We start from the raw sequence: 24,793 nt of genomic DNA, 5'->3' as shown, positions 1-24,793 counted from the left end.
GCATCCCCATCATTGCTCTCCCTGCAACGTGGCCCCTCTGGCCGTTCCCTCTTCAGTAGCACTTGCCAATTTCTAATTCACATTTATCAAGCAGAAGCGTGGTAGACTGACAGACAAATATCAAGATGGGTAGCTGCGTTAGTCTATCTGTAGCAGTAGAAGAGAGCAAGAGTCTAATCTAATCTACTTCATTTATTAGCGGTCAGAGACCATAACAATGGCAATACATCCTTAGCAATGAGCAAGAGTCCAGTAGCACCTAGAAGATGTGCAAAATTTCTGGCAGGTCATGAGCTTTCGTGAGTCACAGCTCACAGAAGAAGTGAGCTGTGACTCATGGAAGTTCATACCCTTCTACAAATTTCATTAGTTTGACAAAGATATTTTTGCTAATGCGAGAGCTCAAATGGGCATAGATAAAAGTATGCAGTGTGGAAGCTATGTGTCCACTGAACAATGCTAAGATAGCCAGATACTACAAGAAACCTTCAACGGCCATGTTCAAAGGATGTTCTCTGGTTACAACTGACAAGACCCTGTATGTTTCTGTGTGTTTGTGTGACAAAATATTAGTGCTCTTCTTGGAAGCAGGATGGATAATCACAACTCCACACCTCCAGCTACTTGTCACAGTGCCATGGGGAACACACTGCCTGATCAACAGTGCCCCTGCCCTGTCCCTTGCACGCATTTCTCTGCTGCCTCCGGTGCACACCTCAGGCTAGGCTGTGGTGGCAGAGAGCACTCAAGATGGCCAGAGATTGTCAGCCAGCTGGGCCCCACGGCTCCTCCCAGCTTTTCATTCAATGGGGTGGGCTGCGGGTGCTGCAATCATAAGTGCCAACCTGGGCTTGCTGTTACCTGATCCTCGGCTGCCCCCTGGGACTTCTGGGCTCCAAGTGCAAACTGGCCCCCTTCGATGACGGCACTGGTGAGCTGCAGCTTTGATGTAGCCCGCCGGAAGATTATTTCTTCTACCGTGTCTCTTCCGATCAAACGGATTATTTTTACAGGCCTTGCAGAGCACACACACAGAACAAAACATTACTACTGGATGCAACTGTTTGCATTAGGACAGCCCCTTGCACAAACTTACACAGCCCTGTTGAAAATGAGTTTAACATCATGGAAATTAAGTTCCCCTCTCAGGAACAGATATGGTTCACCATTCATTCACACACCTCATAGGCTCTCCAAGAAGGTCTGTATGTGCCACCCCCACCACAGCACACCCATTCTCCAGACAGCCATGGCTGAAGAAGGCATCCTATCACCTCGACCAGTACAGCCCTGCCATACCTCTGTTCCTCTTTCACCAGTGGTTCAACTCTTTTTTACGGAGCTTGCAGATACAGGGAAACCAGACAGACCCTCCAAGGCACTGGGAGATGGGAAGAAGCCTTATTCTTTCTGTTCCTCGTCCCTCATCTCCCGATGTGAACTATTCATGCTCTTCTAGCAACAGTATCTACAGCATCACCCAAAAAACCTTCCTACAGTATACCCACTGCATCCCTTTGAATACCAGTTCAGATTGCCCCAGCAAATCTGGGATACCAGACGGTCCAGAGACCTCTTGCCAGGGTGGTGACCATTACAGCTGCTGCAGCACAACAATGCCTGGTCACTTGCGCCAGATGTGCCCTGCTCAGAGCAGCTGCAGCAGCCGCAGTGTGTTGTTGGGAGAGTCACTGTACTGTGCAATGTTCCAGCTATGCTCAGGATGTACTGGAGCTTGGCTACAGTGGTGCGTGTGGAGTGCTGCTGGATTTGTGGATCGTGCGTGTAGGAAGAGCCAATGCAATGGCAGCTGGGCGCGCGCACGCATACACACACACGCACACAGGCAGAGTTTTGTTTCCAGTCCTTACTTGTTCTGGCCAATCCTGTGGGCTCTTGCTGATGCCTGCAAGTCATTCTGTGGGTTAAAGTCGCTGTCCACAAAAACAACAGTGTCTGCTGCAGTTAGATTCATGCCAACTCCACCTTGGAAGACAGAGAAAGATGCCCTTAATAAGTTAATCACTAGAGCAAACGGCAAACAGAAACACCAGGCTCAACCGTGATCAACAGAGCCAGCGTGGCCTGTGGGTGAAATGACCGGAGTAGGATGATCTGGGTGCAACCTTCACCCCCCCCCCCAGTCCTAAAGCTCATGATTGTCATAATCATACTCTTTTTAAAGGAGCAATTCCTTTGGAGTAACACACACCCATTCCCTCCTCTCTTGCAGGGAACAAGAACCGATTCATCTAAGCTAAGCGGAAGCCACCTTTTAAAAGAAGGGACAAGGAAGAAATCAAAAAGACAGCGGCTGGGATATTGCTCGATTTTTACAGAGAACATAGTACTGTATCTTAAGGACAGCATGGAACTAGTTTCAGTTCAACTTCTGGCCAACTGTAAAGAGGGAAGACTTCCTAAGAGCACCTGAAGGTCCAACTGTGGGCCCAACAGAAGCTTAGCTGCAGAATGTTCATCGTAGCACACAACAGAACTGCCACCAACCAACCACAGGCAGATACAATCCTCAGTTCCCTGTGTGTTTGTGCATTCCCAGACCTCTCCCATCTCCCTTCCCACAACAGAAGCCCTGAAGCAGCAAGAAGCCCTCTGTTCAAGTCCCCACCAGCCGAAGCTTCGCCTCACCTGCCCGGGTGCTCAGAAGGAAGACAAAAATGGGTTGTGTTCCAAAGTTCTTAATGGCAAGATGCCTCTCTTCTCCACGGACAGACCCATCCAGGCGCTCGTAGCTGTACCCTTTGCAGTTAAACAAAGAAGAGAAGGCAAGTGGAAAATCCAACACAGGCATTCCACACACTCTGGGAAAGCCAGGCCACCTGTGAGTCTCAGTCTCCTTCTGTGCCCCTGGCCGTGCATGACTAGAGAACTTTGCTGCTTCTATCTTCTCTTCTGCCATGTGCTTCTCAAGGCTCCCCCTGCAGACTCTCTTTAGCCAGGTCATCCCTTCTTCTGTCATATTAATGTGCTAGTTTTATTATCAGGGTTCAGAGAGATTTCTCCTCCCCCTGCTCTGCTGTTCAGTTACAAGGCATGCCGCAAAGTTCCAGTATTTGCACCAGGTCTGACGCACCATCACAGGGCTCAGGCATCCTTGACAAGGGTTATCTAAGGCCCTGACCCAACCGTGGTCCAGGGCTGGCCTTTATTACAGAACAGGTGGCAAGAAAGTGAACTCTAGAGGGAGAACCTGGGTGCATTTCTTTTCTCACCAAAGAGAATTCCCTCTGCACTTCTAACCTTTCAAGTACCTCTTTATCCAGGGATGGGGGTAGGTGGGAAGGGAGGCTGCACAGGATATGGCTTGCAATCAATGGTGTCTTCTTAGGAACATGAGAGCAAGGGGTGACAACCCACAAAGAAGCAGGAGCCATAATGGCTGTGAAGGAAGTGTCCTCTCTTTGGGCACCTGGGGGCCTATACACTCACCTGGAGAACAAAGGAAAGGAAGAGCAGTTCAGCATTCTTTGCCCCACATATGCTGGAGAAACAATGGATGCACCAGTAGGCAGGAAAAAAGAAGAACCAGGCGCAAGGTGAAAGGATGTATTGAAGTTTTTTAGATCCTTACGTGTTTCGCTTTAGGCTTTGTCAGGCAATCAGGTTATAGAGATGGCAACAGTTTGGAGGGAAAAAAATGTTCTACCCTTTTTTCCCTCCAGATGGCATCTCTACCAACTGATCCCCTGACAAAGCCTAAAGCGAAATGCGTAGTGATCTAATTTTCAGAATTAAGAGCTGGGCTGATCTCCCCACTATTCAATCAGAATTCTCTTTCTCCAGAAGTGAAATGATCTTGGCTACTCAGAGACAAAGATAAACCACTCTGTCTGTGGTGAAATTTGGGGCAGCTGTTGTTCAATTACATGATAATTAATTTTTAGGTTTTCTTTCCATGGGATGAGGGGCTGCTGTTTATGACTCAAGTTGTAAAAACAGTAAGAAGGAAAGTAAAGCAAAGTAGCGATCTAAAAAACTTCCATAAATCCTTTCACCTTGTACCTGGCTCTCCTTTTTTCCCATCTGCATGTGCTTGGCCAGTGTCAGAAGGAATGCCCAAGAGTTTCTATTCCCCCCCCCCCCAAATGTATCCTCTACCTTCTAATCCCCTCTCAGCCATGAAGCTTGCTAGGGGGTTCTGGCTCAATCATTCTCTCTCAGTCTAACCTACCTCACAAGGTTGGTGTGAGGATGAGGGACCATCCACATACATCACTCTGAGCTCTTTGGAAGAAAAATAGGATAAAAATAGATCACTGCCTGATCAATGCCACTTTGTGCTAAGGGCCTACCAAAGGGCAGCAACCTGTGCCAGAGCTCTTGGCAACCCAGAAACACCAACAATCTCAGACAGGAAAGAAGAAAGATGGCAGCTTGCACACGTTTCTCTCGATTGTCCCTGAAGATGGACTCTGGGGTCAAGCCCAGATATCAAGCCAAGCCCTTTCCTTTAGGCTGGCCAGCCTGTATTGATGGATTCAATGCCATACAACAAAGCAACAAAACAAACACACACCCTCAGGAAAGCAGTGAAAGACTTCTTCTGTTATGAGATCAACTGGAGGATCCCTTCTGAAGCCACTGAAAGGAATTCTCCCACAAGGCCACGCAAGAGATGCATTTACCTCTATAGTCCATATAGTCCTGTAGAATATCCAGCATTTGAGTCATCTGGGAAAACAGTAGCACGCGATGGCCACTGAAACAAGAGAGGAAGAGACAGTCTGGACCGAGGCAGACGTAGCGGACAATCTGTCTTCCTTAGGAGCAAGTGCCACTGAACTCAGTGGCACTTACTGCCAAGTAAAGACACAAAGGATTGGGCCAGGAGGGTAGGAGCCCATCAAAAGTACAGTCTCGCCACCGAGTAGCTCCATGAGCAATGGCAGAAGCACACAAGAAACAGAACTCCATTAGCAGACGGGCACAGCCACGAAGGGCAGGTATGTACACAGTAACCCCCACATGCAAACTTTTCCTATGGAAGGAGAAGCAAACAGCACCCAATTTCTACTGGCAGTCCTTGTGCAACAAGCCACACGGATGTTTGTTTCCCAAGCTTTGATTTGTCCCGACTTCTAACTTTTTCACAATTCCCACCACCCCTTCTTGTCCACACTTCAAGGGCTTCAAGCATCCCAATTCCACCTGGGCTTCAAACAGCAAAGGAAGTGAGGCCTCCTGGAGGGTGTGGCTTGGCATAAGGAAGGAAGGGCTGGGACTGCAGGCATTTGACCAGCGTATCACAGGCACTGGCACCGTCCAGCTGGACATGGCCAGGAAACCTCCCCAGAAAATTCAGGGGGAAAAATGGCATTTTTACACCATTTTTTTCCTGAGGCCTTCCCCCAACCTCAACGTTTCCATTGGAAAAAACCAAACATTTGGTGGACCACTAAAAAAAAAAACAACCCTTCATAAATAACAGAACTTTCTAAACATACAGTGACAACGGCGGGAGTAGTATACGCAGCAAAAAGGAAGGCAGAATCTTGTCCAGACATGACAGATGGGATGAATAAATTGTATGAATATGCATCAGTGGCAAAATTAACATCTTAATGGACCAAACCAAGAATTTCAGGAAAAATGGAAAGGGTTTTTTTTTAAAAAAATATTTAGCTGCAAACTAAGGAGAATTAAATATAAGGAATATTAAAACAGATCAACTGTCAAGCTAAATAGTTAGGTTAGCAAGATAATATGCTGAACATAGTAAGTTTGAATATAACGTTGAATATAAAATGTAAAATATAAAAGGCTGTACGTAAAGTATCTTAAGTATGTATGGGGATGGAGAGAGGAGATATTATGTAGTTTCTCTATTCTGATACATTTTTTTGCTTGTATTTTAAAATAACCATATAAATAATTTTTTTTAAAACTCCTATGAAATATTTTTAATTTTTGGAACGAGTGAAATCCTTCTGAAAGCAAAGTTTTTCACGTTCAGAATGTATAGCATGAAACTACTTGAGGAATGGAAAAACGGGGATATTTTGGAGAGCACAAAAGAAACTACTACGTCTCTCGAGTGAGAAAAACCTGTTCTAAAGGAGTATTTCATTCATTCCCAATTTATAGCATGATGAAGTCTGAAGACTTTCATTTGGGGATGTTTGGGGGAAGCATTAGGAGGGGGGAACTCCTTTTTTTTTAAAGAAAATTTTTATTGGTGAGTATACTTTTCAAATTCAATACATACATTCCCTCAATATCTAATTAACCCTATCCCCCACCCTTTTCCTCCCCCCTCTCTATCGACTTCCAACAGCTTTCCAACCCTTACCCCCTCTTATTACTTGATAATTCCCTTAGTCTAAGCACATTCTAATTTTTTTTCCAGGTATTCTATCATATATATCAAATATCCTATCAATATAGCATGCTTCTATCAATTATACTATCAAATATTCTATCAGTATAATATACATCTATCAATTATGCTATCAATATAGTATAAATCTTATACCCCTCAATATAAACCAGTATGATACAATATAATATAATATAATATAATATAATATAATATAATATAATATAATATAATATAATATAATATAATATAATATAATATAATATAATATAATATAATATATAATATATAACAAAAGTCTTAGTTTAAACATATTCTATTTCTTTTAAACATATATTCTATCAAATATACTATTGTCATTATAATATGTATTAACACCCCTACTGTGCACCCTGCCACCAATGTGGCACCGCACACAGCACCATACTGCACATTCATTATATAATATACAATCTAATCTACCAACATAATAGTATATATAGTATGCCCCATCAGTATATTTGTTTAACTATTCCCTTATTCATATACTCTGATAAAGGTATTACTTATCATAACCTCCCTATCTTATTCTTTAAAAAATCAGTTCTAAATTTCATCCCACTTCTGCTATATTATAATCCAAGCTTAGATTAAAATAGATATAAATTCTTAATGGTAAAGTCACTTCTCTCTTCTGTTTAAAATGTCTTGTTTCAAAAGGTCTCAAACTGCCACAGTTCTCCTTTCACATCCCATTTTTTTTTCCAAAAATTGTTTCAGTTTCGCCCAGTCCGCCAAATACTGTCCCGGATCTAGGTCTTTAAGTTTTCTTGTCATTTTATCCATCTCTGCCATGTACAGCAATTTGTAAATCCAGTCCTCTACAGTAGGTACTTCTTGCACTTTCCATTTCTGCGCATACAGTAATCTTGCTGCAGCTGTCATATAAAATAACAATGTTCTATTTTGCACTGGAACATTCTCCATTCCCAAATTTAGTAGCAGCAGTTCTGGGTTCTTATTTATTTGGGTTTGTAACACCTCATTAATTACTTCTACTATATCTCCCCAGTACTGCTTCGCTACTTCACAAGTCCACCACATATGGTATAATGATCCTTCGTGCTTTTTGCATTTCCAGCACTTATCTGACATTTTAGCGTTCCCCAGCGCAATTTTCTTCAGTGTTAGGTACCATCTGTATATCATCTTGTATACATTTTCTTTAATATTCGTACACGTTGTAATCTTAATTGTATTCTTCCACAAGTGCTTCCATGCCTCCATTGCTATTTCTTTATGAAAATTTATTGCCCACTTCACCATCTGTACTAGGAGGGGGGAACTCCTGATGTACTACAATTTATTTTTAATAGGATTGTTGCTACTGAACTATCAGCTAAGTCCTCACCTCACGCCTGCCAGTTCTTTGTTATGAGTGTGAACGTGAAGACAGAGAAGACTTTGTGGGTAGCGTTTACCTCTATAATCCACGCAGTCCTGTAGAGTAACCAGCATTTGTGCTAAGGGTCATAGAGGGCAATGCCACGTACCCCGTATGCAGGAAGGAGAGAAGCTTGTCCAATAAGCTCAGTTTTCCACTGACGTCAACGAGATGATTCCCAACAACGAAGGGCTCTGGTTCAACCCCTGGAACAGAAAGAGACTCGGGCAAAAAGGATCCCCCCAATAGCCTAACACAAGAGGGTCGCCCCTAAATCGGGGCATTCTTAGCACACCACCAGAGGGGAGGGGCTGTGGCTCAGGGGTACGTCAGACGCTTTCCACAGACAAGGACCCAGATTTGGTCTCCAGGTAAGGAGTCTTGGAGACTCGGAATTTTCAGCCACGTGCCCCAAAAGAACGCAGGAAGCAACACCTCCTCCGCCCCGGGCTTCATCGCCACACCTCTTGTGTGGCAGCTTTGTACACGGTCCCTTTCCCCTTCAACAGGCACGCGAGCCATTTCAATCTGCTCATACCAGAGTGATGGCTCTCTCTTACCATCGAATAAATAAGGGTGGGCGACGCACTTCCGGAGCTGAATCAAGATATTCTGGAACTTCACTTTCTTCCCGGTGTCATTTTCAAATGCATCTGAAATATAAGGAAGAAAGACCCACTGATCTACTCTGTGCTTTGTCACCAGAGGTACAGCACAATCTCAGCATTTTTACTTTGCAGTAAGCCCCTACCCGGCAACGTTGTCCGCCTTTCTGTCCCCCAACAGCCCTGTGGCAGCAGGCACCATCCCCAGGCCCTGCACCACCTCCTCTGTCAGCCTCACAGCTGCAGACACCTCCACAGAGCCCCAGAGCAACTTCCCCATCAGGACAACAGCTGCCAACTCATACACAACTCTAGGCAAAAGCGCCCCCACTACCCAGCTGACTCGCCTTTCTCCTGCAGTAGGCCAGGCAGCTCAATGTCCGCCAGGCCCACAGGAGGTTGGTGGGGGCCTGAGCAGGCAAGCACAGGCCTCAGGCTGCCAAGGGAGCTGCGGGAGAAGCTTCAGAAGCAGCAGGAGCGAGCCAGGCAGTGAGCAGAGCAAACGCCCCACACTGGGCTAAGATGGAGTGAGACTGCAGAGTTTATCCTGCCCTTCCACCAGATAGGCCGTGAGAAGGGCCACTCGGAGAGGCTGGGTGGGGACTGACAGGAAACCCAGGGGGGGTGGGGAAAGAGGGTTCCATTAAAAGCAGGTTCCTGCGAGGACAGAGGAGGAAGGCAAGTGAAAAGGCAGCAGGATGGCACACGGCTGGATGAGGGAGCCGGTAAGGGAGGAGCCTCACAGCCCCACTGGGTTCGGTGGAATTTACTCCCTAGAAAGTCTGCACAGGTGTGGCCCCTGGGCCTCCCCCTCTTGTCTCAGCATGGTCCTAGAAATAAAAGATGGGTTTTGCATCCAACTGATATCCATTCGCATTGAGGCATGCGAAGGGCGCAGTGGAGTGCAAGGCAGCTCATCCATCATGCAAAGCCCAACCTAAGAGAGATCAAACCAGAGGGCCATCTCCCCAAGGACTTTGGGGCCTCCCCCCTAAGCAAGTTGGCTCTTATGAACGACCCAGATTTTCAAAACAATAAGCAATGAACTGATTCCAGCCAACTCCCCTCCCGCCAATATTTTAATAACTGAGCAGGAAAGTTCCAGTCAATCACGCAGCCTGATTGTACAGGAAAATTTCTGCCCCTTTCTAATCTTATTAATCTTCCTCAAGGGAGCGTACTTGCATACTTTTATTTCCCTTTGTTGGTTTTTCTTACTTTTGCTTACTGCTCATTTTGTTCTATGCAAACCAGGAAAAACACCCTTTTACAATATTAATATAATTTCATCACCCAAACTTGCCCTTCTGGGAAAACTGAATCTTTATTACTCTCCCGTTTAGATGTCAGCATTTCTTCCCCTACACATTTCTGGCAGAAAAGGCATAAAAAGTTGTTGGCAACAGTTTTTGTAGTTGGTTCGGAGCTCAGCCACTGATCCCAACTCCACAGTCGGCCAATCTCTCCCGGATCCACTTTGACGCGCTTTCTTCCCTGCCTGGTCAATTCCCAAGCCTCTACACTGTCACTGCCAAGAGATCCCGTCCCCTTCCTCATTGAAATCAGGCTTGTGGGTCTTTGTCTCTTCCCTTTGTTTTCTCTTACAGGCAGGTAGCGGTTATTTTTAAAACCCTTCTCCACCTCCCATTTTTAGTAACAGTTGTTTAATTTGGTTTGTGTTGATCCAGTAAAAACCCTTTCAAATCAAGAACGCTTACTCCTCCTCTACGAGGCTAGTTTTAAGTGGGTAGCTGTGTCGGTCTGCAGTAGAACAGCGAGATTTGAGTCCAGCGGCACCTTGGAGACCCACAAGACTGCCAGAGCGTCAGCTTTTGAGAGTCAGGGCTCCTCCTTATTTTGTCTGAAGAAGGGAGCTCTGACTGTCAATTACACTCTAAAAATCCGGTTGGTCTCTAAGGTGCCCCTGGACTTGGATCTTATTTCCCCCCCTCATTCTACCAGGTGCTGTGCCGAAACTAGACTTTGGTATACACTGGTTCAAGATCCTAAAATATCTTTTAAATGCCATGCCACACACGTGCTTGGTCCATGTCAGAAAAAGGTTTGCCTCTGCTGATTATGGGGCCTTTTTGGGTAATAAACTGTGGTGATTTCTGAACCATCATTAATGCTATCAGTTTCACACCTTCAGGTTCGAATTCAGTTCAGGAGGGACTGAGGGCCAAGCTACACGTGACGAATGACACTTGAACGGCAAGTGGATTGAGTGGAGGGCAAGTGAACGGGGAGAAATACACTTGCTGTTCAAGTGTCATTCGTCATGTGTAGCTTGGCCCAGAGAGTGCATAGTCCCTTGAGGGAAACAGCAGCGTCCTCAACTAACCTGTAAGGCTCACAAACAGGAACATGTCAAGGTCTTTACTATTATGTCAAGGTTTGGCACCGTATATCCGTGCTTCACACAGGAGGAAAAGTTAGAGAGAGCAAGGTTAGTCTGATTCCTATTGTGTGGTTTCATGACAACTCTCAAGCCATCTATGAATATGGTATTTTTCTAATCGCTCCCTCAGAAATCAGGATTACTCAAGACACAAGGCCTCAATTGCTACAATTTCTTAACTCCCCTGGGAGCAGGATTTAGACTGATGAGCATGAAAGGGAAGATGTTTTGGGAGGGAAAAACCTTAAGACTTTCTGTGTTAATCCCACCCCTACCCACCTTGAGAGCCAGTTTGGTTAAGAGCGACGGGACTCTAATCTGGAGAACCAGGTTTGATTCCCCACTCTTCGACTTGGAAGCCAGCTGGGTGAACTTGGGTCAGCCACAGCTCTCTGGACCTCTCTCAGCCCCACCCACCTCACAGGGTGATTGTTGTGGGGATAACAACAACATACTTTGTAAATTGGTGTGAGTGGGCATTAAATTGTCCTGAAGTGTGGTATATAAATCAAATATTGTTATTATTATTTATTAAATTTATAGTCTGCCTTCCCCGCAGGCGGGCTCAGGGCAGATTACAGCATACAAATAAATACAACAGATAAAACAGAAAAATCACAGAATCACAAGATCCAATCCAAGTTCAGTGGCATAAAACACATCTCCACAACATAATTCCCGGTGTTCAGGGACAGGATTCCCTGCACCCATATAGGAGAGGAGAGGGGGTGGAGACATGAGTTAATGCTCAGTTGGTCACTACTCACGCGTTGGGGCAGATGGACATATTGCCCCCCCCCCTTTGGTAGGAGACCGGCCGGGAGGCTGATTCGGTGGATCTAAAATGCTGTCTTCAACCAAATCACTACTACTACCACCACTCCCCCCCTTCCTATAGCCTGTTCTTTAAAAAAAAAAAGGCTGGTTCCAAAGTCCTTCGCTGGCTCCACTTACCCAAGTCTTTCATCAAAATTGCCTTATAAATCTTCCTCTGGAGAGTCGACATGCCATGGTACAACACAACCTCCACCTTCTTCGGGAGTTCAGCAGCCACCTCCGCCTTCACCCTCCGGAGCAAGAATGGCTGCAAAAGGCTGCGGAGTTCTGTGGCTACACATGAAGAGCGAGAAACACTGTCAGGCACACGGACTTTCAAGGCATTGAGAGGAAGAGTCAACGTCTACTCTCCCAGTTCTCCCCTGAGCACTTGGTGACAGAAGTTCTGTAGTTCTGTCTCTGGCATCAGAGAAAGAACTACAGCTGGGGACGCTGGAAGAGGTTTCAATGCCCAAGTGGGATTTCTTGGAGGGTCACTTTCAAAAACCCCAAGACAGCAGGGATGCAAGCCAGAGAGAGCAGAGCCCCTGCTGGATTTCAGAGGTTCTGAATTCGGAGGTTCCTTTTATTCACCACTCATTGATGGACTTCTCTTCTATGAATCTGTCTAGTGCCCTTTTAAAGAGGGAACTCTTCAAATTGGGAGGAAGGAGGAAAAAGTAAACAAGCGATTCTTAAAGAAAATGTCAATGGAAAAATGGAAGACTGCAATAATGGAACTCTGGTGTCCTCCTTGCTCCATATACCCAAGGGCTGAGTACATGGTTATCTACTGGGAGGGGAAGGAGGAGGAACCCAAGGGTTGCCAGCAGGTATTTCCGGTTGAAAGGACCAGGCAGAAGGTGATGTGAAAGACTTCTGCCTGAGACTTTGGAGAACCACTGCCAGTCTGAACAGACAATACTGACCTTGAGGTACCAATGATCTAATTCAGTAAAAGTCAGCTTCATGAGGCTTTCATTTTTCCCTTCATGGTGTAGTGGTTAAGAGCGGCAGGACTCTAATCTGGAGAGCCAGATTCCTCACTCCTCCACTTAAAGTCAGCTGGGTGACCTTAGGTCAGTCCCAGCTCTCAGAGCTCTCTCAGCCCCTCTTACCTCACAGGGTGATTGTCATGAGGATAATAACAACACACTTTGTAAATCTCTCAGAATGAGCATTAAGGTGTCCTGAAGAGCAGTATATAAATCAAATGTGGTGCTAGTGGTGGTGGTGCTGGGCTTGCAGCAGCCCAGTTCCTCGTTCCCCTGCCTAAACCCACCTGCCCACCCTCTCCCAGGTCCCAGTCAATGGTTCCTCTCCCCCATCAAAGACCTCAGGATGCTCCAGGCCTTTCTCTCTTCTGAGAGGAGGAGCAGGCCTGCAGTTTGCCAATCACCCCTTTGACCTCCACGTGAGAACCCAGCAGAGAAAGCGGGTAAGTCGCAGGACAGGATGAGGAGCGAAGGCACGGGGGGTTGGCAATTTTGTCTGAGCTGCAGAAGCACAACTGGGGACAAGATGGCACTTGCCTGTTTTGCTTTCCTTTTCAATTCTATGATAACAGCGAACAAATTCTTCTGCTTGTGCTTCAGGAAATGTGTCTGGTTCAATAAAAGTAAGCAGGGCATATAACTCTTGAAGGTTGTTCTGAATTGGAGTCCCTGTCAGCAGGAGGCGGAAATCCACTGAAAACTGAAAGAAATCCAGAATGGGTATGCTGTAGGCACTGAAGGAAGACCATTTATTAGCAGGGAAAGAGGGTACGGTCAGGCTGGAACATGATACACAGCTCTATATTTCACTATCCAAGTTTCCTGGTCATACTACAGAGATCCTGACTCACTTATTGACACTTTATCACTGTCCTTACAACAGCTTGTAAGGAAGAAGAATTATCCCCAAAATGCAGATGGGGGGAATCAATAATAATATTCGATTTATATACCGCCCTTCAGGGCAACTTAACACCCACTCAGAGCGCTTTACAAAGTATGTCATTATTATCCCCATAATAATCACCCTGTGAGGTGGATGGAGCTGAGAGAGCTCTGAGAGAGCTGTGACTGACCCAAGGTCACTCAGCTGGCTTCAAGTGGAGGAGTGGTGAATCAAATGCGGTTCTCTAGATTAGAGTCCTGCTGCTCTTAACCACTAAACCAAACTGGCTCTCTGGCTAACTGCTGAACTGATTGCACAGGCAGGATTTGAACCCGGCACCTGCCCATTTAGCTCCCTCCCCCACTATACCAGCGCTACAGACTCTGTGCCTTTTACCTTAGAAAGCATTTTATGAAGCAACGACTCCTGATTCTTCAGCCGGTGGGCCTCATCCACCACAAGGCACGCCCAGTTAAAACTGAACACAAGCACACATTTATAAATCAAAACCGAGAAATTTAAAAGGAACCACCAATTCTCACCTCGTCTCCAAGGCTCTGCTTTCCATTCAGTACAAACTGCAACCCGTCCCATTTTTTATCCCACCTGAGCTTGCAGCAACCCACATTGCTGTTCCCCCATTTTATCCCCACAACAACCCTGTGATGTAGGTTAGGCTGAGAGAAAATGAGTGGCTTAAGGTCCCCCAGGGAGCTTCAGGGTTGCAAGAGAATTTGAACCCGCTCCCACTCCTCATGTTTAGCCTGATACTCTGACAGTGTTCCCTCCCTCCCTGTTCAAAGAACAGGGCCACACTGGAGCCAAACAGCCAGCGATCCAAAATAAACTGGTTTTACTACATGGCAATTTAAAATCATTTAGCCTGGGACAGATCTAATGGGACTACTCCAGAGCAAGGAGTAGGACACACAGCCTTCCTACTGAAGTGCGCAATTGTGTGCACGATCCAAACATTTCTCCACACCATCAGAATCATGTTCTCCACTGAGAAGCCAAGAACTGCAGCCCATACAAAAATGGTTTGTATGTTTTTTGCCAAAGTTGGACAGAAACAAAAAGAATTAATTCTCCTTAACAAAAGATGCCCTGTGTGCTCTAGAAGAGGCAGTGGATTCCCAAACTAGCAAACATGAGTTCAGATGTAATGTCGTCCAACTGAGGTTTGGTTCTCCCATCCCCCCACACACAGCTAGTCAGTTTACAACTTCAAGATCCATGTACCTGGTATACTACCCCCAAAGACATCGCAAGAATCAGTAAGGATTACAGTGGACAGTGTTGGAAATGTCAATGCACGGATGCAAAAATTTATCATATGTGGTGGACATGTAAGGAAGCACAAAGATACTGGATAAAGATACATGAAGAGATGTAGAAGGTTCTCAAGCTGAGGTTTGAGCTAAACCCAAGAAATATGTTACCGAATAATGTTACAAAAGAACAGGGAGATCTTTTCCAGTACATGGTGACAGCTGCCAGAGTATTACATGCAGCGAAATGGAAAACAGATTTATGCCCTGACATGCCAGAGTGGGTAGACAAGATGTATGAATACGCATCAACAGCCAAATTAACCTCCTATGTGCACGATAGACCAACAACAGAATTTTGGAAAACATGGAAAGATTTCTTTGATTACTTAGGTTAAGATTAAGATAAATTAAGGTAATTATCTTACGAAGATAAAACACAGGAGAAAAGACTGATTAACAATGATTGACAGCAAAGTTTGGGTAAAAGCAACTAAGGAGAGGGGATGGAAGTTATTATATAATTTAGTTGTGTTGTTATACAGTCTGAATATATCTCCTACTAGCTTATATTAAATTCAAATGTGGGGCTTGTATAAGTTTCTATGCTCTTCCCATTGTTATATCTTTTCTTTTAATCTTTACTTTGGGGGTGGGGGGGAAAGATCCATGTACCTAGTCAGCATTTCTAACTACCATCTTAGAGCCTCTTTCACTGCCCTGCGCTTTCAGTCCATGCAATCAGCCTCCTTGGCCGGTCGTTACTCTTGGATGCCCGAGGAAATCCGTGTTTGTATTTGAGGAGTATCTGCAGTGGAGAACCTTCCTCATTATCTGTTATACTGCCAGCTATATAATGCACCCGGAACTGAATTTCTGGCTGGAATTTTGCCTATCACAGCCGCACAGACACTGAGAAAATCGTGTTCCTATTAGCAGATAGCGACAGTTATGAATCCTACAGAGTTTCACAATTTGCATTAGCAGCCAGGAAGATCGGATTCGAGGCTTCTTCGAATGGGGTATTTGTATGACTGATATGATTCCTTGTACAGTTTAATTTTTCTAACTACGAAGCTGGATGTAACTGTTTTTAGATGGAGCATATTTTTTGTTTTTTAATCTTGTGATGACCTATGGCTAATGACAATAAATCTACAAGTTTCTAGACTTCCATTTTAGCACAGTCACAGTGGTTTTCCATCTGGGATTTCCGCTGTATATCAGAAATAGATCTGCAGTTGTGATTGGGAAGGCGGGATGTTACCTGTATGTAGCTTGGCGGTTTAGACGCCACACAAGTGAAATGGTTAATGTGAAGCGGGAAAGGAGAGAGCCAGCTCAAGTCCTGGCCTGCTGATATGCCAGGGCCATTCCAACCCCCAAATATCCAATTATAGCTAGTGTAATTGTAAGGAACAGGCCTAATCAACCTCTAAGATCCTGGTTAAAGTAGCTGAACTTTGGTTCATCATCATTAGTATTTATTACAGTTCAAAACCAGCATATATTGACCTAAATAACTTTACAGAAATGCATATAAAAACATTATAAATGTAAAATGAGGCTCAGAATAGACATGTAAAACATAGGCCTTGAGGAACTCTTATTTCATGCCTCCATGTGTCAAATAGGTTTGCAGGAATAAATACAAAAGTAGTATAAAATTTAAAAGCCAAGCTTAAGATGAGCAAATAGAACATAAGCCACAAGAGAAACTCTTAAAACATATATCCACAGGGTTGCCAGGTACCCCTCACCTCCCGTCGGGAGGGTGGAGTCCCCGGCACTTAACTCATGCGCTGTACGAGATCCTGTTTCGTGCTTGCACCCTGGAGCCAGCATGATGACATCACTTCGGGAAGTCTAGGGCCCAAATCTGCCCCAAACAAAGCGCAGGAATGCTCCCACAGGCGGCATGACAATGTCACTTCCAGAGGAGACATCGCCGTGCCGGTCGGGGGTGCGCGCATGGTATGCACTCCTGAGGTGCCTGCCACTGGCAGGCAACCTCTGGGAGCTTGCCCTCTCTCGCTTATTGCTGGGCGATTGGCGGACAAGGGGACAAATCCCCAGGAGTTTGCCTGCCTCTGGCGGGCACCTGGGAACCGTATATATCCAATAACTTCTGTAGCCGTTCCTTGCAGATTCTACGTGCTACAGCAAGGAATCTTGCACATGCGCATGAAAACTGTGGTGTTACATCAGATAAAAGCTTCTTGGTGGTTTCCGAAGCAGGACATGGAAAACCTCATAAGCAGAGGATATAGAATCTTCACACGAGAGTCCTGATAAAAACAGCAGGGGAGCAAAGTGTGCTCTATTGTCTCAATCAGACCTGCTCCGCAAGGGAACTTTGGTTCACTGCAAGTTCTCACAGGCCTAACTCTGGCCTAGTTGAGAGAAAAGAACGAACCCCTTGAGAACAAACAGAGACCTGCAGGTGCTGGCAATTAACAGGACAGGGCATTTTTTTTCTCTCAGCTAGGCTGGAGTCAGGCCTGTGAGAACTTACAGTGAACCAAAGTTCAGCTACTGTGACCAGGATCTTAGAGGCCAAATAGGCCTGTTCCTTCCTCTAACCCATTGAATTCCCACCATGTTAGCTCCAGAAGTTAGAAACCAGCCCAAATTAGGAAAGGGGTCTTTTGCTGTCTCAGTCAGGATACCCAGAACCTGAAATTTCCATGCAGGGGGAGGCAGTTGGTTGCTTTTACCTCCATTCAAACACTCACCCTTTTAGAAATGCTGCATCTCTGAGGCACAGCTAAAGATCAAGGAGGAAAAAAAAGAGTATGTTACTACTGAAGAGTTGCAACAGAAAAGTGCCATAAGCTGGTTGTCACTGGACAAGAAGCAAAAGAATCAAGAAGTGGAGGATGAAACCGGAATTTGAATAACAGCCCCATAGGATACTACCCTTTACTCTCATGAGATTCAATATGGAGTGGAAGTGGAAAGTGCTCTCGAGTCATAGCTGACTTATGGCGACCGCTGGTGGGGTTTTCATAGCAAGTGACTAACAGAGGTGGTTTGCCACATTGCCTGCCTCTGCAACCCTGGTCTTCGCTGGAGGCCTCCCATCCAGTTACTAACCAAGGTCGACCCTGCTTAGCTTCTGCGATCTGACAAGATCGGGCTTGTCTGGAGTATCCAATTCAGGGTGGGATTCAGTATAATCCATCATATATTAAGGACTCTACTGATTTCATTAATAAATTGGGTGAAATATTGTATGTTGACAATGATGATCTTTTGGTCATTCTTGAGGCAGCCTCTCTTTCTACTAACTTCCCTCAGATGGGAGCATAATCTATTCCAGGAAGTACTTTAAACAAAAGACAAAATAGATACCCTCTCACGCACATATCTTTTCTTAGGGCATTATAGGAGATAGCTTTGAAAAAGAAAACCTATTTCTTAATTCTGCTTTTGAATGCTAATTTATTTTTTCTTAGTTTTATTTAAATTCTCACATAACCCCCTGAAAAAGCATACGTGACACAAAAATGGCAGCATAACTGAATAAAATAATTTTCTTCCCACTGCTCCACTGTTTTTTGTTATTTTAAATCTGGAATAGCCAATTTACATAAAAGTGATGAAGAGACAAACATCCTCTTGGGAGAGAGAGCTGCTCTCAGAGGAAACATGCATATTGATTCATATATTTCTTGCTTGTACCTCCCCAAACCTTCCCATTTCTGCTCAATCCTTGAAATAATGCAGAGAAGCAAAAGGAAATGCGCCACAACCATCGAGCAGGAGATGGTGGACAGAAGACATACAGTCAGGCACCTGCCTCTGAAAGACCAGCTGGAGAACAACACAGTAGACAGCCTGTTTCTGAAGATGTTACCAATTACCTCATAAGTAGTCAGCAGAATGTGGAAACTGTGACAGGACCTCAAGTCCTCCTGGAGCTTTGCCCGTTCTTCCTTATCCCCTGCGTATGCCACAAAGGAAAGGCCAGGAGAAAATCTGTTTCAGTGGTTTAAAAGAAGTAATGTTGAGCGAGACATAAAAGCACAGCTCTAATCAGAACGTAGAACGCATATATGACAAGGCCGACTCCATGGACCCCTCTAGTCCCAGAGCCAGAACAGCCTTTCCCAGCCCTCCTTCCGGAAGCCATTTGACCAAACATGCGAGGGAATAAACTTTGGAGCCTTCAGGCGTTTTACTACGAAGATCAGGTACCTTCTTTAATTGGCAGAACAGTTGAAGAGGATTGCAGCTGAAGAGCCCACAGTGGCTGAATTCAAGGCATCTGCCCAGCTCGGGAAGTTCCAGCTAAGCATTCACCGATGCCTGCTTGCTGCCTCAAACCCAACGACTTCCAACTAGCTAGCCATTTATTTTAGGATGTGCTACACTCCTTTGCCCACAGAGGCGGTTCCTTCTTGTTAAGGGATTCTTTTCTGGGGACCCTCTTCTAAAATCATACGTGAGCATTCATTCAAGCAAGGCATGGGCACAGGAGGCAGATTTGCTTTAGTGGCCAATTCCTTCTCCTCTGCTAAGTGATTAGGCTGCAGATCAGCATAATCTCAAAAACAAGTACGAAAGTTCCGGCAACTGTAAACATTTTTCTTGTTTTCATTCCATCACTAAGATTTCAGTCTTGGAAGTATTACTTCCCAGAAGTGTTTCAAACTTATAACAAAGTATAAGCCTTTTTTATCTTTTATTCGTAAACAATTAGTGCTAAGGTATATAAGACTCTCTAATGTAACTGTTCTTTATGCATATGAGCATAAAGAGAGTATGCATCTGAGCTTTATTTGGAAATAATAAAACGCATTATTTCACTCTGCCAAGTGACTTTCCAAAAGACTCCACTGTGGTTCTTTATTGAAAAGTTGCTAGTATCATGATCTTACTGGATTCTTTGTCAGGAATGAGGTATAAGCAAGTATCAAGAACATATATCATTCACAGGCTAGTATTCCCCACCCCCTTCCTAGAGGCTGGCTAATTCCGCTGGAAAATATCTATGCAGGGGACGACAAACCGGGTTTCAAGGTTACGTGGGCTCCTTTCTCAGAGGCTAGAAGCAAGCATAGTCTAGGAGAGATAATTTCAGGAATAAAGAGAGTCACACCCCGCGAGAGTGAAGAAACAGCTTACAGCACAGTTTAACTGTAACAGATAATCACAACATCCAGGCCCAGCCCTCAGGCACAAGTATGGCAGATGCGCCAGTATTTGACAATATCACTGTAATTGGTGTCTTGGATTATATTTGGGTATGTGGTAGAAGGGAAATTTATAATTGACAGCACTATGGAATTTTTTTTTCCCTATCACTTCTTAGCTACCCACTCCAGTGTTTCTACCAACCTTTCCATTCTCTCTCTTGACCTGAGGCTGGAAACAAAGGCCACAATCCTGGTTTAGGCAGTTTCCACAAAGGGAACAGAACTACCATCTGCCCACCAAGCTCCCCCAAATGCTGATCCTGGAGAAAAGGGGACCCTCGGGACCACACGGGGAGTGAATTGAGGGGGGTCTGTTGAAAGAAGGGGGAAGTCACTGAATTATCCTCAGCAGAAAGTGATTTGGGGATCCAGCCCACAGACACCTGCATTTGGATTTGGGGACTGCCACATTGTGAAGGAGCAGTTAGGAAAAAAGGACTCTGTTATGTTGGAAGGCTTATTACTGAGTAAGAATCGGGATTGCTCCATCCAGAGCAATAATAAGTAACAAGCCTTCCAACGTAACAGAGTCCTTTCCCCTAACTGCTCTGCCTCCTTCACAATGTGGCCAATCCCCAAGTCACACGGTGCCATCTCTTCTTGCCCGCATCCTGATCAGCACAGAGGGGACTCAGGCAGGCCTTCTACGGCACAGCTGCTGTGAGGGTTTTCCAAAGTTACATACTACGGAATGAGGACAACCCAGTACGCCTCTCACAATACTGCCACACAGTAAAAATAACCACACAGCACCTCCAGAATAATTCGAATACCCTTGAAGTCATCCAGAAACATCTTAAGCCCCTCATGCCTTCCTAGACAGGACTTCATGAAAAAACAGTGCAATATAAAACCACTGATATATTCTAGAGCTGAAAGCCTGCCCGTGCAGGTGCAAACATCATCATGTCTAACTGATTTGAGAAATAATAAGCATTTGCCAAAACTTACTTTTCCAATTCTTCCTTCCAGTTGTTTAGCACAGAAAGAGGGCAAAGGATCAAAAAAGGCCTCTTTTTAAGCTTCCCGCTTATCACGACAAGCAGAGAAATAGTCTGGCATGTCTTTCCAAGGCCCATTTCGTCCCCCAGGATGCAGCCGTGCTGAGCCCCGTAGCAGCGCAACAGCCAGTTGACGCCTTCCAGCTGATAGGAACGCAAACAAATGCCTAAGAGGGTGGGAAAGGAGAGAGAGAGAGAGAAAAATATGGGGTAGATGAAGCTGTTAAGATTACCAGTTACCCCACCGTTTGTATTAGTGATTTCAGAGAGGCAGCTGTCTTGGCCTGTGGCAGGGAAAAAAATCAATAGGAGACTTGTGGCACCATCAAGACCAACACATTTATTCCAGCATAAGCTTTCCCTGACTTCATCAGATGCAATGAATGGAATCTCACTAAGCAGAGTTATGTATGAGGTTATGAAGAAAAAAGAATAAAACTGCAGCGTCAATTTAAAAAAAAGACTCGGAGCATCATGTCAATTCAGAAACCAGTGCAAAAACGTCTCAGTCTCCCAGGATACTCAGGAGCAGACCTAAACACGGCCATTCTTTAACACACAAACCTCCAATGAAGACTCCAGCCTGAAACGACCGATCTGGAATTCATCAGAATATACGACTCTATCTTCTGAGGCTTGGGAGTCCTGAGCCACCACACATGTCAATCAGCTTTGGAAACCAGGAAGGCTGCACTCTTCCGAACGGTCATCCTACTTTCCCCAATTACATTTCATTTTACATAATGATGTTATACCCTGTTTCTCTTGCAGCCCTCAGCCTTTCCAATCTATCTGCAAACCCTATATATGTCTGCCAATTGAGGGTCCACCTTATGCAGCCAATGAAGTGGGTTCTAGAACAGAAAACATGCTAGAGAATAAGAATGTGTTAGTTTTTGAAGGTACCACAAGAATCCTGCACCTTTCATTTCCTTCTATTTGTAACTTAGATGTAACACCATATATGATTTCCTGTTATGTTTTGGGGTAACCAATAAAACAAATATTTTAATGTCAATTAATCACATGTGGACTGGTGAATGTGTGAAACCAGGAGCTATTATGCTTGTCGAAACACTTTGGTGGTTCGACACTTTCTTGCCCTGTCCCTTCATCTGGGGGAAGCATAGAGGTGCCCCCTCACCACTCACAGCAGCCCAGCAGGACAGATGCGATGAGGACAGAGACATAAAAGTGCTTCGCCACTTTCACAGTGTTCAGTCATGCTGGTCCTGAGTTTTCCTCCACATCTGTGGCGGCCCCTACCCTGTGGAACAGCCTGCTTGCGGAGGTCAGGAGACCCCCCACTCTCTTGGCTTTCTTCAAATGATGCAAGCGGAGACTGCTAGAGGAGCACTGGTTATGCCAGCCAGAAACTCCCTAAAGGCCATAAGGATGCCGTCGGGATCCATCACCCTTCAGGAGGGCCAATCTGAATTGGCTTCCTTGTCCTTGTGGAGGTTGTAACTGCCTGATCAATTGACCTTTAGAAAATAATGGTCAGTCCACGCCGGTGCAGTGAGATGTACCCAGTTACAAAGCCATTTAACAATATTAAAATACTGAAGGTCAACCCGAGTGTATGATCTTCTGCCTCACTGGTTGGGGCTGCGATGTTTCGGGGTGGCCAAAAAATCCTGAGCAGCACCCATCGAGCAGGATTCTGCCTGGTTGCTGAAATCTTCAAAGCCTCAGGGACCACAACCCAAGATCCAAGATCAGCTTAGATAATAAACTATTAGGCAGGGGGTGGACAATAAACTACGGAACCTTCCACTGGATCCGTGCATTGGAAACCAGGGACACCTGCCCTAGATGATGCTCCTGGAGGGGCAAGAAGACAGGCTGCCACCCTCCACCCCCGCCCTGGCTGAGAATTCTGGAGGGCTGTGATGGAAGTGTCCCACTTTCGCTGCCTTATTCCACCAGGTTTCCGTGACCTCTTCACTAAGGATTAAGTCTTGTATGGCGCTGATCTGGTATTTAACAATAGCACAATCAGGTCCAGTGGTGAGCTTTTTTGTACCTTTCAGGCCTGCATAGGTGAGAGAAGGATCAGATGCAATGTCCGACCCCCAATCCCCTCTTTGCACATTAACCCTGTCCCCAAACATCCCACTGCTCCCACCAAAGCACAACACCTAAAAATGTGTTGTGGGTGCATCAGAACTGCGGCAAAAGCCCAATCAAACATATTTCTCTAAGGTGGGGGGGGTCCCCTGCCCTTGTAAGCACCTTTTGAATTCTGACACAAGGTGGAGGGCGGAAGTACAAAATGGCAGCCACAGGAGGTGGAACCAACCACAAAAGTGAAATTATGCTGAACTCTAGCATAATGCTGAACTCTAGCTGAAGGAGTGAAATTATGCTGAACTCTAGCAGTAACTGTTCAACATACTGGGCACAAGCTCTTGTTAATAGGATTCATTTTAAAACGAACACCCTGTTTGAAAATATTTTCTTGCACACACAGACCTTGCTTTCAGACACCCAGGGAAGATCTTTGCGCGGTTGTTGCAGCGGCTGCCCAGAGCAATTTTCAGATCTCTCAATGAGGAGCCCCACCTGGCCCCGCCCACATTCTAAACCCCCACGTGCCCCAGGAAAGGGGTCAGCAGGCAAAAGGGTGCCCCGGGGAGCCACGCGGGAGATCCCTGCTCTAGGGATAAGCAAAAGGAAGCCTTGTGGCCCCTTAAAGACTAACAAGCATTTTTTTAAAAAAATCTATTATAAGGTTTTATATGACACAGTTCTTCAGAAGAAACCATTAGATTCGCAGAATGCAGGCATTTTATACCACACGGGGGTAAAATAATAAGACGAGTTGAAATACAGGAAACAGAATAAAATACAATTAGGTATACTCAGCCCTCGCTTCCAGCATTCACACCACTACTTGACACAAGTTGCCACTGGAGCCTTTTTACTGCAGCAACTGGTTAAACTGCACTTCGGTTGTCAGCTCCAGATTGAGAAATTCCTGGAGATTTGGGGGGTGGAGCCTGGAGAGGGCAGGGTTTGGGGAGGGCGGGACCGTATTAAGGTATAACGCCTTAGAATCCACCCTCCACATCAGGCGTTTTCTCCAGGGGAACTGATCTCTATGGCCTGGGGATCAGTTGTAGTCCCAGGGGAACTCCAGCCACCACCTGGAGACTGGCAACGCCCCGCAACAGACGCGCATACTCGCCAGCGCACCTTTCAGCCCCCATCGCTGCAGCTGCTCCTCCCCGATCCGCGCCTCTCCTCCGCGCCTGGAGGCGTCCTGAGCGCTTCGGGATTGGAAGACGCCAGACATGCCCGGGCCTCGCAAGCGCCGAGACGGCGCAGCGGCAACTCTGCTTTGCGAAGCAGCCCCCGGAAGGGAGATCGCGGGCCTCGAACTCATTGGCGGGCCGGCAGGCCATGCTTGCGATTGGTCAGCGCTGCAGCCCGGGCGTGGTTTCTTCGTGTGTAGAGGCGCTGCGCCAGCGGGCACTCTCGAGGTGCGCTGGATGTTCCCTGTTCAAAATCTCTCATGCTCCCCCCCCCCAATTTAATTTAAGTTACTTTTTTCTGGGGCGTAGGTGGCTAGACCTTAGTGGTTTAATTAGAGAGAAGGCACGGTGCACCTCTGGAGCTCACGTAAAACTGAAAGCAATGAACGGAGGCGTTGCGGTTTAGAAGATCAAGGGGGGGGGGGAAGGATTATAGAAAAAACGAGAAATGTTATTCTGCTAATAACAGGACAAGGGTGAATTCTGTAATCATGCCAATATTTGTCAGAGACAAAATAAAAAGTTTTCCCCTTTTTGTTTATTTTGTCTTGTTTTTTTCCTCTTTTGTATTTTTAATTTTTTTCTTTTAAAAAAATCTTT

The 24,793-nt window shown here is 45.6% G+C and overlaps 1 protein-coding gene across 2 annotated transcripts in view; it reads right to left on the bottom strand.

Annotated features, from left to right (window-relative positions):
- CHD1L (chromodomain helicase DNA binding protein 1 like) overlaps nucleotides 1-24,425 on the bottom strand; it is a 39,123-nt gene extending 14,698 nt beyond the window's left edge. Inside the window, exons 1-13 of one of the 2 annotated variants that reach the window (XM_055003011.1) lie at nucleotides 24,135-24,425; nucleotides 20,887-21,103; nucleotides 18,601-18,715; nucleotides 17,470-17,501; nucleotides 13,860-13,941; nucleotides 13,115-13,277; nucleotides 11,721-11,876; nucleotides 8,321-8,413; nucleotides 7,870-7,966; nucleotides 4,647-4,720; nucleotides 2,650-2,760; nucleotides 1,872-1,986; nucleotides 862-1,015 (exon numbers count right to left, since the gene is read on the bottom strand). In XM_055003011.1, coding sequence (XP_054858986.1) covers nucleotides 862-1,015; nucleotides 1,872-1,986; nucleotides 2,650-2,760; nucleotides 4,647-4,720; nucleotides 7,870-7,966; nucleotides 8,321-8,413; nucleotides 11,721-11,876; nucleotides 13,115-13,277; nucleotides 13,860-13,941; nucleotides 17,470-17,501; nucleotides 18,601-18,715; nucleotides 20,887-21,103; nucleotides 24,135-24,324 — 1,599 coding nt within the window. In that variant the 5' untranslated portion in view covers nucleotides 24,325-24,425. Of the gene's footprint in view, nucleotides 1-861; nucleotides 1,016-1,871; nucleotides 1,987-2,649; nucleotides 2,761-4,646; nucleotides 4,721-7,869; nucleotides 7,967-8,320; nucleotides 8,414-11,720; nucleotides 11,877-13,114; nucleotides 13,278-13,859; nucleotides 13,942-17,469; nucleotides 17,502-18,600; nucleotides 18,716-20,886; nucleotides 21,104-23,788; nucleotides 23,822-24,134 lie in introns of those variants that run through there. The other variant, XM_055003012.1, reaches the window with a different exon arrangement.
- Between the last annotated feature and the right edge of the window lie 368 nt (nucleotides 24,426-24,793).

This window comes from Eublepharis macularius, chromosome 18, assembly GCF_028583425.1.
Source record: "Eublepharis macularius isolate TG4126 chromosome 18, MPM_Emac_v1.0, whole genome shotgun sequence".
Lineage (NCBI taxonomy): Eukaryota > Metazoa > Chordata > Lepidosauria > Squamata > Eublepharidae > Eublepharis > Eublepharis macularius.
This window is presented reverse-complemented; position numbering and strand designations above follow the sequence as displayed.